The 14,602-nt window shown below is 46.4% G+C and overlaps 1 protein-coding gene across 2 annotated transcripts in view; it reads left to right on the top strand.

Annotated features, from left to right (window-relative positions):
- Positions 1-475: 475 nt before the first annotated feature.
- FBXL17 (F-box and leucine rich repeat protein 17) overlaps positions 476-14,602 on the top strand; it is a 1,859,129-nt gene continuing 1,845,002 nt past the window's right edge. Inside the window, exon 1 of one of the 2 annotated variants that reach the window (XM_086961002.1) lies at positions 476-1,080. In XM_086961002.1, coding sequence (XP_086817128.1) covers positions 712-1,080 — 369 coding nt within the window. In that variant the 5' untranslated portion in view covers positions 476-711. The remainder of the gene's footprint in view (positions 1,081-14,602) is intronic. The other variant, XM_086961003.1, reaches the window with a different exon arrangement.

Here is a 14,602-nt window from a genome sequence, read left to right as displayed (position 1 = left end):
GGCCATGCCTAGATGGCGGCGCAGCATGGGGTTCATTTCAGAGCTATGACACTTCTGGGTAAGGATAAATACTACGTACATTTTTCGTGCTTCCATTAAATTGTTTGTAAAGTAAGTCGATTTTAAACGTATATTGTGAAAATGTAGCGTGTCTCTAGCCTCGTGGATGAAAGTTGAAGAAGACTGTGTTTAGAAATAGGTAAATAAAACCCAGTAGACAAGTCGTTGTGCCTCAGTTCCCGGATAGACAATAACTAGTAGAGTTCAGGAGCGCATGCGCAGTCTCGTGTGTTGAAGACTGAACGTCTAGAACGCTAAACGCCGATTTAAAAGTGTCCCAGTTATAGCTGGAGCAGCGGGAAGGCCATATTAGGCGTTGCAACAATCACAATAATGAAAACAAAAACTGTGCATTCTAGTGTTTCTGATGGCCACGATAGTAACTGTCAGTAGTAGCGGAACTTACTATTGGACGTTTGGTTTGTTTCTCTCGTGTCGTCAGACCGGCGCCAAGTGGGGGGAAGAGACCTCTGTTTAAATGGCCGGGAATTGTAACCCTTAATTGACAACAGTAGTGTCGGAGCTGCTGAGCTTGGCTCACGTGTAACACTACAGCTGCAACCTGCAACTTCTAGTGCTTGACCCCAGGAGCACGAAGTCATGCTCGGGGGCGGCGCCACCACTGACAGCTCCTAGGACCGCCCCCGCTCTATGGGCCAGCTCTTGTGCAGATCACCAGCCCGGAGTAGCGCCAGCAGCGGCGGGGGCCGGAATTGCCTGATCAGCGGACAGTGCATGCTCTGCTTTCTGGGGCAACCCACCGAAGAACCCCCGTCCCCCCATAGCCGCCCCCTACTATCGACTGCCGTCACTCGAGGGGAAATGGTGTGCAAGCGCAGGGGAGCCGGACTGCCAGCCGCCACCCCGCGCAAGCAGCCCCGTGGCGCCGATGACCAACACTGGCTCCCCGAGGAACAGTGTGGAGGTTCCTCCCTTGGGGTCCCCGGTGATTCCGGCTTCGACAGCGGCTCCCCCAACAGTCTGCACATTCACCAACTGCCTCCCAGCATCCTGCTCAAGGTGCGTATGAAACTCCTTTTATCACCCCACTCTTGCTATGCCGAGATAGTAGTGATCTTTCGTTCTTCCTTCAGCCGGTCCCGTACCCACCACTCCCTACTGAGAGCTTAACTCATCTAATTGCCACATTTATTTCAGGAACACTATATTTATCCTCTGGCAGCTAAACTGCCCAGGGCAGTGTCACTAGGGTGAGTATTATATTATATTGTAATTGCATTTATATCGTGCTTACTACCCCTCACGAGGCGTGGAAGCAAGTACATTTTAAGTGGTGGATAGGTTAGCCAGTTATTTGGATTTGGAATGATAGCAGAAGGATAGAGGAGGACAAAGGTTTGTATTTATATAGCACGTGTTGACGCACGCTATTCAGGAAGCCTACAAAGAATTAGTGGTGAATTAATATGGTGAAATATGAAGTAATTTCAGTGGTGGATATTAGTCAGTTACTTGGAGTGAGAAGGATAGCGGAGGGATAAAAGGGGAAGAAAGATTTGCATTCATATAGCACTTGTTACCCCTGATGGGTGTTGAATTGTTTTTCTGGCGAGTAGCACGCCACTCCGGAACCCATAAAGGATTACTGTTGAAAATTAGTATAGTAAAAAAAATATGAAGTAATTTCAGTAGTGGATATGTTTTTCAGTTATTTGGGTAGTATATTAGTATAGTTTAATATGGAATTTGAAAAGTGAACATGTTTGTTAATTTCGATTGAAAAGGATAGTGGAGGGATAAAAGAGTGAGTTTTTTTTTTTAGGTCTTAACAATAGGAGGAGGCTTTTGGATGAGTAAAAGGGAGTTTTGAAGGGGAGGACTCAGAGGAAAGACTTTAGAAAGGTTTGTTTTAGGGGATCGGTATAGTAAAAGAGGTGTCAGATGATGCAAGAAGGGGTAGAGTAGGAGATAAACGGTGGTCTGTTAGGTGTAATTACAGCAGGGAGAGTTGTCTGAATGGGATGTAGTTATGTATGGTGTTGATTGGCGTTGTGTTAGTGATGAGTGTATCGGTTAGTGGTATAGGATAGAGTTGTGTACTGTTTGTAGGTGATGGTGGATATGTGTGGTAGTTGGGATAGTAGGGTGTGTAGATGTGGTTTGGTTGGGTTTGTAGTGCAGGCTGGTACATTCATTTTTGCATAGTGTTGTGCATGGTGTACATTTGGTGTGAGTGTGCTGCTCTGTTTGTGGATGTGGATAGTGTGGGCTGGGTATTGCCAAATGAGAAAAAGGGCAGCATTTCTGGCCCTAGTCCTGAACAGGCTCAAACAGGAAACTCCCCTTGTCCTCGACGCCCTAAGCCTGGCCTTTTCTATAGCCCTAGTAATCAGGTGACCCCTTCAGCCAATGGGAACCCTAGCCCTAACACTATCCAATCACAACACTAGCCCTAAAATCTAGAGCCAATAGGAGACCAGGACCTTATAGCCAATCTTAGCCCTAGTCCAAGCACCCAATCAGTTCAAAAACCCTGATCTCTACGTCCAATAAAGGCCCTAACCCTACCAGTAGTCCCAAAACAAGTCTATGCATCAAATGGCACAGGTAGCCCTAGTCCCTACTTCCAATAGAAAGCCTAACCCTACTCTTAGTCCCACACCTAGTCCAGCAACCAATCACACCAGAAGCCATAATCGCTACTTCCAATTAAAGGTGCAGCATGTGGAGGAGGGATTGATTATCTTTTATAGTCACGTTCTTCTAGTAGGGCTCTGGGCTATTACATCTCGCCGTACCATTCTTTTAGAAGCGTACTTTCATTTGATGTAGAGAGCATACATGCCAACAGACCCGATTCAGACGGGAGACTACCGATTTTCAAGCCAAAAATGGCTTTATTTAGCTGTTTCCTGCCTGAAATTGCATTTTCAATAATAGAAGTCAATGGGGAATTTTCATTCCCCTGATTTTTTTACTTTAAATCTCCCAAGTCCCTGTCCTAAAATGTTGGCATGTATGGTAGAGAGAGACCCTAAGTTAATCTGCTCATTGCAGCATTTTTACTGATGGGTAGGGCACAGTTGTCATATTTTCCTTTGAGGCTCGGAGTTCACTCTCTCACAGTCACATTTTTGCAGTGACACTCGCAGTCCATTTTCACATTTCCATTCATTCTTCCAGAAAGCAGAGGGTTCACTATAACTCTTCGTTCTCACGGTCTCCGAGGGCCGTTGTGAAATAAGCTACTCAAAGGCATTGAACTCTAGCTCTCGCTATCACTTTATCCCAGGGAATCGTCCTATCCCACTTTTCTAGCATATTCTTCGGTATTCTCAGGAAAGACTGATAAATCTAAAGGGGTTACACTCGAAATTGTATTAAAAGAAGATGCTTATCTATTGTGGTTCATATCACATCTTCTGCAACAATTTATAGAGTTCAGTAAATGATCACAGTGAGTAAGTCTCCAAGATTTATTTGTCAGCTCCTAACGTGTATGTATCCTCCTGTTCAGGCGTAGTGCTAAGTCCCCGCACCAAAGAAGAATGCTGAATCTATAACTCAAACATAGAACATGGAATCTAACTTAACACACATGTGCTCTGCTTGCAGCACAAGCTAACACCAGACACACCCTCCATTGCTCTGGTTTCCCAGTGAGTAGTCTGAGATCACTCTTATATAGTCGCATGTACCTAGAGTATCATTAGACTTAATAATGTTGCTGTCGCATGTTTAAAATGAAGGGTAACTGATGTGGAACTGACCTGACCCATGTGCCGCTCCTCTTATGTGTATTTGGCCCAGCCGCGCAACGCTCATAGGGCTCAAAGGGCTTCAGCCCCCCGTCATGTGTGTCAGCCCGGGCTGAGACAGATTTCCGGACACACACACAGACAGTTCCTGAGCTGCTGTGGGCTGGCTGGTCTAGCGTCTTATTGCAGCCGCACCTGAGTATTTCACAGGTCTTTAAAAGACCATTTACTTTATAAGTAGGCTTTGTTGTTTTTTCACCAGTTCCTAGAGCCCCTGCGTCTCCACCCTGCCTATTCCTTAAAGTTGCAAATTACTTTCGCTGCCACAGTGTGAGAATGCATTTCCTGAAAAGTAACCTTAGGCTTTGTTTTTTTTGCAGTTTTATATAGCTCAAACTCCACCCGTAGGTATTGAGGCACTTTGCATGACCACTAGTTACATTATACAAGGACACATTAATTTTTAAAGGCACAGGGAGATAACGTGATTTTCCCAGGATCGCAAGATATTGATCTGGCGCTGGGACTCGAAACTTATTCACCATCTCAAAGCGAGCAACTCTGGCAGTTATGCCACAAGTTATGCCACACCCTTTCCACTATCAAGTCATAGCAATCTATCACATATCAATAGTCTGAAAGTTTGTTGCAGGACCCACAGATTATTTATTTCCTCCACCCTCCATCCTTGATGGATGCCATAATACAAATGATATCTGAGACCTCACTCGCTACCATGGATAACAAATATGCTGAGTTTCTCAAAGTGTTTGGTCTGCATTCAAACAACTAACCCATCATTCTCAACGTGCACTCACAGCCATCAAACTGTATTTCCAACTATCACCATGCACTAACAAAATTCACCCTCCTGTTACCCTGTACCCACAGGAGCACACCTCTCAGCCTACCCTCACATGACACTTCACCCACCTGTCACTCTCACCCTGCGGTCTCACCACTAACCCTGTACTCCCAGCTATCACACTGTACTTACACTGCTCACCATGCACTCATGCCATTAACCCTGCACACATGTCGTTTACCCTGCACTCACATGATACTCTACTCGCCTGTCACTCTTATGGCTCAGCCTGCAGTCTCACCACTCACCTCTGCACTTTCACCTGCACCCAAACTCAAATGGGCACATCCCTCACCCTGCAGTAACATCACTCACCCTGCACTCATTCCTCTCACCCTATTTTCACACGGGCACATTACTCATCCTGCACTTACATAGGCACCGTAGCCACTCACATAGCTCACCATTCACTCACATGGGCTCACCACTCACCCTGCACTCACAACGCTCAAACAGGCTCAACACTCACCCTGAAGTCACACAGCTTACCCTGCACTCTCTTATCTTTCCCTGCACTCACACAGGCACACTGCTCAGCCTGCATTCGCACAGGTAGTGCATTCACCCATCGCTCACACCGTTTACTCTTCTTGCACACAGGCACAATAGTCGGCCAGAAGTCATAGGGACACACCACTCACCCTGCACTAACTTCTCTCACCATGCACTCACTATCACAGCTCACCCTTCACTCTTGCCGCTCACCCAGCACTCACACAGGCACACTGGTCCCCCAGTACGCACACAGGCACATATCTCACTCTGCATTTACACCGCTTACACCACCTACCCTGCACTCATTCCTCTCACTCTGTATGTACTCCTTTCACCCAGCACTCACATAGGCACTTGTCTCAACTTCCACTCATGTAGCTCGCCCTGCACTCACATCGGTACACCTTTCACGCTACACTTGAAAAACTCACGCTGCATTCACTCACGCTGTTCACAATAACCCATCATTTATATGAGCTCACCTCTTACGCTGCATTCATAACAAAAGCATTTGCACAGCTCCTTGCAGTACAATATGTTTCTTGCAAGCTAGAGTGCTTGCGCTAGCTGCACATACTCTTTCACAGGCAAGACCTAAAATTTAGCCGACTGTCATAAATATACACATTTCTACAAGGCACCTGTAAAATGCCTGTTCTTTCCGCAAAACTAGGGACTTAATTTCCAAAATAATGGTGCTGCGCCAAATGCCATTTTCACACCTTCCTGCACAAAAACAATAATTGAAGGCATTTTCCTCTTTCTATGCAGCACACATAGAAAGAGGAAAAAACAATGAGAAATAAAACAATTTCTCCTAGTTGTGCCACTCCTACGTCTCCCCTGCGGAGGCATAGGATTCTGACGCATTCCCAGCTTTACAAAACCTTGTAAATCTGGGAATGTTTCAGGTTCCATAGATGTGGCATTGGAACCCCCACACCATCACACATGGAATGCCCCTTTCATGCAGAGTAATGTGTGAAAGGGGCCCATATTTACAAGGCCATGAAAAGTCACGCAGGGTGACTTTGCGTGACATTGTAAATAGGAGCAGGCACACTGCGCCACCGGTGCTTCACAAAAAACGGACGCACTGATGGCATAGTGGCCTGGTGAAGGAGGCCCTCGATACCTAGTCAGTCCCATCTGTAACTACGTGGCCAGTGCAAGAGGGGAGAGTGATGGCGAAAGGAGGGAGATCAGGGCTGATGCTTTGCAGGAGCGTGAGGGACTGAGGATCAGTTTGAGGCAGTGAGGATAAGCTGGAAGCAAGTGTTCATTTTGTACATTAGGAGAAAGCTGGCAAATGCTGCAGAAGGGGGTAGCAGACACAAGAGGTTAGAGATGAAGCAACACAATAGAGGGCGTGAGCTGGTGAAGGAATAGAGTTGGGACTTAGGTCAACCATGCATTGCGTGTGGTGAAGTAGCACTGGCTCTAGAGTTAATTTTTAATACTTCACCGGAGCTCCCTTGGCCTGCAGAGGAAGCTGGTGTTTTCACTGTTGCTGAAGCCACCGCGTAGATCAGTGTTTGAACCTGTTGACCTGTGTGATCGCAGTACTCTGTTGTGGCAGGTACCACAGTGGAGAACTGTTTGAGGCTGTGCTCACCAGCACCAGCTTCTTTAAGACATTTGAGCACACGTTTCAACAATATTTCAGCTGAGTGGCTGGGGCTCATGAAAACACACCAAAGCTTCAACTCTGCGTGGGCATACCAGCACCAGTCTTAAGGTTTTCTGTTCATCTTCTCAGTTCAAACATGTAAAGTTGCTGTTACTACACAGCGTGACCAAAGGGTTGCAAGTGATGCTATAGCATTGGTCCAATAGCCCCTTGGACCTGTTATTGTGGTGGGCAGTCCATTTTTAGAAAGCTTCAGTATTTTAGAGTTTGAATGTTTGACATTTATCACTTGAATTTTAATACCTGCACGTGACATGGAATCTTTGTGCATTCAACATTTCACTGCATACTTTTTGATTGGTTAAAAAAAAAATTGGGCCAAAAATCAGAAAGTGAAACTTGTTTATAAACGTTTTGCATAGTTGCCCATGTACTATGTGACACCTACAACCATTCCTGGCTTTCCGTTTACCACAATGTTCATTATGGAGTGTGTGTTTTAAAAAAATGTTTTACGTTGTATGTTGGGTATGAAAATCTCCATTTTACTGGATAAAAACACATGTTTGCCAAAGGAGTTAAGCCATTCATAAGATCAATTGGATGCTGTAATATACATTTTTAAAGAGTGGATTAGTTTGTTTCCAATAGTGATACTACTTAAAAAAATGCTCATCACATCACTATACAAGTATCTTAATTATTCTAGATTACTTCATGGAGTTATGTCATCGGTTGCCATGACTTAACTCATTATCCAGAAGCACTGCAGAGTGTTTTTTACTCTCTTACTCATTATAGATATATCCTGCATTGTCCTGAATAACCGTCATCGAGCGCCTTCCTTTTGGAGAATGGACCTATCCAAAAAAATTACCCCATGGCATTTGAACCTCTAGTCAAGTTGAGTCAGATGACCATCTTGAATGCCCACACTTCGGCTATATTTATCTAAGGCTCTCGATCTTGTATGCTAAACCCTTTGCCGATTGACTACCTCTCCTTTATCAGTATGCTCAGATGCCCCCAATTCAGACGCATCTATTCTAGGGTTTTGACCGCCCTGATGAAGGTGTGACCCATATTGGGTTAGAAACCGAAATGCGCATTGGCGCCGGGGAACCTCCTGCCTCCGTTTTGTTTCCACCTTCGATAACAAGAAAATATATCAATTACTATTGACTATGCTTCTCTTGTAGATTGTGTCACATATGTGAACAAATTTGAATTCTTATTATAATACAAACTGTGAATTTTCTGTGAGTGTGGGAAATTTATGAGTATGTGTGTATTTGTGGTTGTTGGTGTGTATTGAGTGTACAAATGTGGGACTTCATATATATTTATGTTTATTCATCTGTTATTATATGTTTCATGATTCTCTAAATAATTTTGATAAAATAATATAAACAATAAAAAAAATAAATCTATTTTTCTTTTTCCACTTTTCCTTATTCTCCTGGGGGAATCTGTCTGTTTGTACAGTGATGCCTTATAGTATCAATGACTTTGTTAGCGCTTTTGTATCAGTGATCAGGCAGCTCTGGTCTTTCTAGACTGTTGATTTGTTCTGCCTGAGCCTTTGTTTTTTTTTTAATGTATACCTTGTCGAACGCAGGATTGTGTCCCCACTTTATTTTTTGCAAATATTTATAATATTAGATTGATCCTGTCCTGCTGGACAGCACAAATATATTACTGATTTCTAGTCTATATTCATGTTCCTCTGTTCCTATTGTCCTTGTCCAGGACCACCGTGTTCATAACTCATATATGCAAGAATATCAATATTAATGGCTCTGCAACTGATCTAGCCAGAACTATCAACAACTCCTTGGATAAAGGTCTCTTCTCAAAAGCACTCCCTAAAACAAAGAGGCTTTTTTTATAAGGTCTCCTTCTAACTTCCAGACAATAACAAACGGTTTATAGGCGAATAGATTGAAAGCGCAGCGTCAAGACAAATAACTACATTTATTGAAGAATGTAACCTCTCTTAGATTGCTAAAACAGATTCTGGTATGGCTGTGGCATGGAAGCAGAACTGTCTTCCACACCGGTTGATTTAAACACTGGAATGGATTGAAATGGAGTACTGGCACGCCTATTTCTTGACCTTTCCCTTGCCTTTGATTCTGTCCAAATCTACGGTGACTTGGAATTGGACAAATCTTCTTAAACAAGCATTTACAATGCAATGGTCTCGGCATCATTAAAGGTAGAGCTATTGGCATTGCTCATGACATTTCTTTAAATCATAAATAAATGGCATTGTCATTTACATTGCCAATAGCTTAATCGTTAAATAAATGGCATTGTCATTTACAATGGGCAACTGCAAGACTTTGTTTGTAATGTAAGCCATGCTTTCGCAGTACTGTTGAATTTCATTATCGTCGCCTAGTGCTATTTTTCAGCCGTATATAGCGTGAGTTTTGTGGAGGTGCACCCTGCACACTCACACACTGCTCACCTTACACACTCACACACTGCTCACCCTGTGTAATGCGAAAATACCTAGCTCTGCCCTTCGGCCTGTGTTGTAATCGTACAGTAGGTTGTGAGTAGCTGCGCTTGATTGGTTGAGGCATCCCCTCCTTGCTGCTCCCTTCACAGAGGGTCGGCTGCCTCAATGAAGCTCCCATGTGTTCAGCTGTTCTTTGTTTTAGCTCCTGTGTGTCAGTGCACCGTGTGAGCGCACAAGCATACCCTGCTCTCTCTGGAACAGGTACTCGGCATTCACCACTCTGCACTCGCCACTCTACACACTCACTCTGCACTCACCACTCTACACACTCACTCTGCACTCACAACTCTGCACTCACAACTCTGCACTCACAACTCTGCACTCACAACTCTGCACTCACAACTCTGCACTCACAACTCTGCACTCACAACTCTGCACTCACTACTCTGCACTCACTACTCTTCACTCACTACTCTGCACTCACTACTCTGCACTCACTACTCTGCACTCACTACTCTGCACTCTGCACTCACTACTCACTACTCTGCACTCTGCACTCACACACTCACTTCTTGGCACTCATTACTCTACACTCACTACTCTGCACTCACTACTCTGCACTCTGCACTCATTACTCTGCACTCACACTCTGCACTCACTACTCTGCACTCACTACTCTGCACTCTGCACTCACTACTCACTACTCTGCACTCTGCACTCACACACTCACTTCTCGGCACTCATTACTCTACACTCACTACTCTGCACTCACTACTCTGCACTCTGCACTCACACTCTGCACTCACACTCTGCACTCCCTACTCTGCACTCCCTACTCTGCACTCCCTACTCTGCACTCCCTACTCTGCACTCACAACTCTGCACTTGCTACTCTGCACTTGCTACTCTGCACTTGCTACTCTGCACTTGCTACTCTGGACTCGCTACTCTGCACTCACTACTCTGCACTCTGCACTCACTACTCTGCACTCTGCACTCACTACTCTGCACTCTGCACTCACACACTCACTACTCTGCACTCGCTACTCTGCACTCGCTACTCTGCACTCACTACTCTGCACTCACTACTCTGCACTCACTACTCTGCACTCTGCACTCACTACTTTGCCCTCACTACTCTGCACTCACTGCTCTGCACTCACTGCTCTGCACTCACTGCTCTGCACTCACTACTCTGCACTCTGCACTCACTACTCTGCACTCACTACTCTGCACTCACTACTCTGCACTCACTACTCTGCACTCTGCACTCACTACTCTGCACTCACTACTCTGCACTCTGCACTCACTACTCTGCACTCACTACTCTGCACTCACTACTCTGCACTCACTACTCTGCACTCACTACTCACTACTCTATTTATTTATTTATTTATTTATTTATTAATCTTGTAGAGCGCGAACAGCTACCCGTGAGGGTTTCCCGGCGCTGATTGGCAGTATAGCATAGTAATCCAGAGGGAGTTATTTCGCAAAAGTCAGATCTTAAAAACTTTGCGGCTTACCGAAGAGAGTTATTGGGCAAAAAGCCAGGTCTTAACGGCTTTGCGGAAACGAAGATGGCAATGCTCCACTCGTAAGTCCAAAGGAAGAGAATTCCAAAGTCTGGGTCCTAGTACAGAAAAGGAACGGCCACCCACTCTGGTGAGCCTAAACTTAGGCACACAGAAAAGGTGTTGGGAGGAGGAACGGAGGGAGCGTGCGGGAACATAGGGTTTAACAAGAGATTGCAGATAGGTGGGGGCAACTTCAATTTTTATCTTGTGCATAAAGCATAGTGCCTTGAATTTGACTCGTTTATCAAGGTTAAGCCAATGGAGTTGTTTGATGCGTTCGGTAATTGGATCATATTTCCGACAGCCACACAGAAGCCGAGCAGCGGCATTCTGGACTAGTTGGAGACGGCGCATGACCGCCCTGGTCGCCCCCAGATAGAGCACATTACTGTAGTCCAATCTAGAGGTCACCAGCGCTGTCACAACAGATCTCTGGGTGTCAGAAGGTAGGATCCAGAAGATTTTTCGCAGCCATCTAAGGATGGTAAAACAGGTGGCTGCAACTTTGTTAGCCTGATCCTTCATCGATAGCTCCCTATCGATAATGACCCCGAGATTTCTCGCTCGTTCCGATGGAATGGGTAAGTCGCCCATAGTTGACGGCCAGTGTCTCGAGCTCCATAGGTCAGGCTTATTACCGAAGATAAGCACCTCCGTCTTATCGCTGTTGAGCTTAAGAAAATTACAGCTCATCCAGCGGGAGATGTCCCTTAGACCTGATTGTAAAGAAGAAGGTGATGAAGGGTCAGCTTGGGATAGGGAAAACACAATCTGTGAATCATCTGCATAAGTAAAAAGATTAAGACCAGAGTGATGAGCAACATGTGCTAAAGGAACAACATAAAGATTGAAGAGAAGAGGGCTTAGAATAGAACCTTGGGGGGACACCATGTGGAGAAGGATAAGTATTAGAGGTGGAAGTATTGGAAAAAATTTGAAAAGTCCGGTCAGTAAGAAAAGATGAGAGCCAATGTAAGGCTTTGTCACATATACCAAAAGAGGCAAGGCTACTGAGAAGGATACTGTGCGATACAGTATCGAAGGCTGCACTGAGATCAAGCAATATCAGTGCAGCCGTTTCACCTCGATCGAGTAGTTGGCGAATATTCTCAGTTACTCCTAAAAGAGTGGATTCAGTGGAGAAGCCTTGACGGAAGCCTGACTGGGAGGGATGAAGGAGATTGTTGGTGACAACAAAGCGACACTCACTACTCACACTCTGCACTCACTACTCCGCACTCTGCACTCACCACTCTGCAGTCACCCGCACTCACACTCTGCACTCACTACTCTGCACTCACTGCTCTGCACACACTGCTCTGCACTCACTGCTCTGCACTCACTACTCTGCATTCACTACTCTGCATTCACTAATCTGCACTCACTACTCTGCACTCACTACTCTGCACTCACTACTCTGCACTCACAGCTCTGCACCCACCACCCTGCACTCACAACTCTGCACTCACCACTCTGCACTCAGCACCCTGCACTCAGCACCCTGCACTCAGCACCCTGCACTCAGCACCCTGCACTCACAACTCTGCACTCTCTACTCTGCATTCTCTACTCTGCACTCTCTACTCTGCACTCTCTACTCTGCACTCTCCACTCTGCACTCACTACTCTGCACTCACAACTCTGCACTCACAACTCTGCACTCACAACTCTGCACTCACAACTCTGCACTTGCTGCTCTGCACTTGCTGCTCTGCACTTGCTGCTCTGCACTTGCTACTCTGCACTTGCTACTCTGCACTTGCTACTCTGCACTTGCTACTCTGCACTTGCTACTCTGCACTCGCTACTCTGCACTCGCTACTCTGCACTCACTACTCTGCACTCACTACTCTGCACTCTGCACTCACTACTCTGCACTCTGCACTCACACACTCACTACTCTGCACTCACTACTCTGCACTCACTACTCTGCACTCGCTACTCTGCACTCGCTACTCTGCACTCACTACTCTGCACTCGCTACTCTGCACTCGCTACTCTGCACTCGCTACTCTGCACTCACTACTCTGCACTCTGCACTCACTGCTCTGCACTCACTACTCTGCACTCACTACTCTGCACTCACTGCTCTGCACTCACTGCTCTACACTCACTGCTCTGCACTCACTGCTCTGCACTCACTGCTCTACACTCACTGCTCTGCACTCACTACTCTGCACTCACTACTCTGCACTCACTACTCTGCACTCACTACTCTGCACTCACTACTCTGCACTCACTGTTCTACACTCACTGCTCTGCACTCACTGCTCTGCACTCACTACTCTGCACTCACTACTCTGCACTCACTACTCTGCACTCACTACTCTGCACTCACTACTCTGCACTCACTACTCTGCACTCACTACTCTGCACTCACTACTCTGCACTCACTACTCTGCACTCTGCACTCACTACTCTGCACTCACTACTCTGCACTCACTACTCTGCACTCGGCACTCACTACTCTGCACTCACTACTCGGCACTCACTACTCTGCACTCACTACTCTGCACTCACTACTCTGCACTCACTACTCTGCACTCACTACTCTGCACTCACTACTCACTACTCTGCACTCACTACTCACTACTCTACACTCACTACTCACACTCTGCACTCACTACTCCGCACTCACTACTCTGCACTCTGCACTCACTACTCTGCACTCACACACTCACTACTCTGCACTCACTCAACTGCACTCACTACTCTGCACTCTGCACTCACACACTCGCTACTCTGCACTCACTACTCTGCACTCACTACTCTGCACTCACTACTCTGCACTCTGCACTCACTACTCTGCACTCTGCACTCACACACTCACTACTCTGCACTCACTACTCTGCACTCACTACTCTGCACTCGCTACTCTGCACTCGCTACTCTGCACTCACTACTCTGCACTCGCTACTCTGCACTCGCTACTCTGCACTCGCTACTCTGCACTCACTACTCTGCACTCTGCACTCACTGCTCTGCACTCACTACTCTGCACTCACTGCTCTGCACTCACTGCTCTGCACTCACTGCTCTACACTCACTGCTCTGCACTCACTGCTCTGCACTCACTACTCTGCACTCACTACTCTGCACTCACTACTCTGCACTCACTACTCTGCACTCACTGTTCTACACTCACTGCTCTGCACTCACTGCTCTGCACTCACTGCTCTGCACTCACTACTCTGCACTCACTACTCTGCACTCACTACTCTGCACTCACTACTCTGCACTCACTACTCTGCACTCACTACTCTGCACTCACTACTCTGCACTCACTACTCTGCACTCACTACTCTGCACTCACTACTCTGCACTCTGCACTCACTACTCTGCACTCACTACTCTGCACTCACTACTCTGCACTCGGCACTCACTACTCTGCACTCACTACTCTGCACTCACTACTCTGCACTCACTACTCTGCACTCACTACTCACTACTCTACACTCACTACTCACACTCTGCACTCACTACTCCGCACTCTGCACTCACCACTCTGCAGTCACCCGCACTCACACTCTGCACTCACTACTCTGCACTCACTGCTCTGCACTCACTGCTCTGCACTCACTACTCTGCATTCACTACTCTGCACTCACTACTCTGCACTCACTACTCTGCACTCACTACTCTGCACTCACAGCTCTGCACCCACCACCCTGCACTCACAACTCTGCACTCACCACTCTGCACTCGCAACTCTGCACTCACCACTCTGCACTCGCAACTCTGCACTCACCACTCTGCACTCACCACTCTGCACTCTCTACTCTGCACTCT

The sequence above is a fragment of the Lissotriton vulgaris genome, chromosome 3_1 (assembly GCF_964263255.1).
Source record: "Lissotriton vulgaris chromosome 3_1, aLisVul1.2, whole genome shotgun sequence".
NCBI lineage: Eukaryota > Metazoa > Chordata > Amphibia > Caudata > Salamandridae > Lissotriton > Lissotriton vulgaris.
The sequence above is the reverse complement of the archived record's forward strand: the minus strand, read 5'-3'. Positions and strand labels throughout refer to the sequence as shown.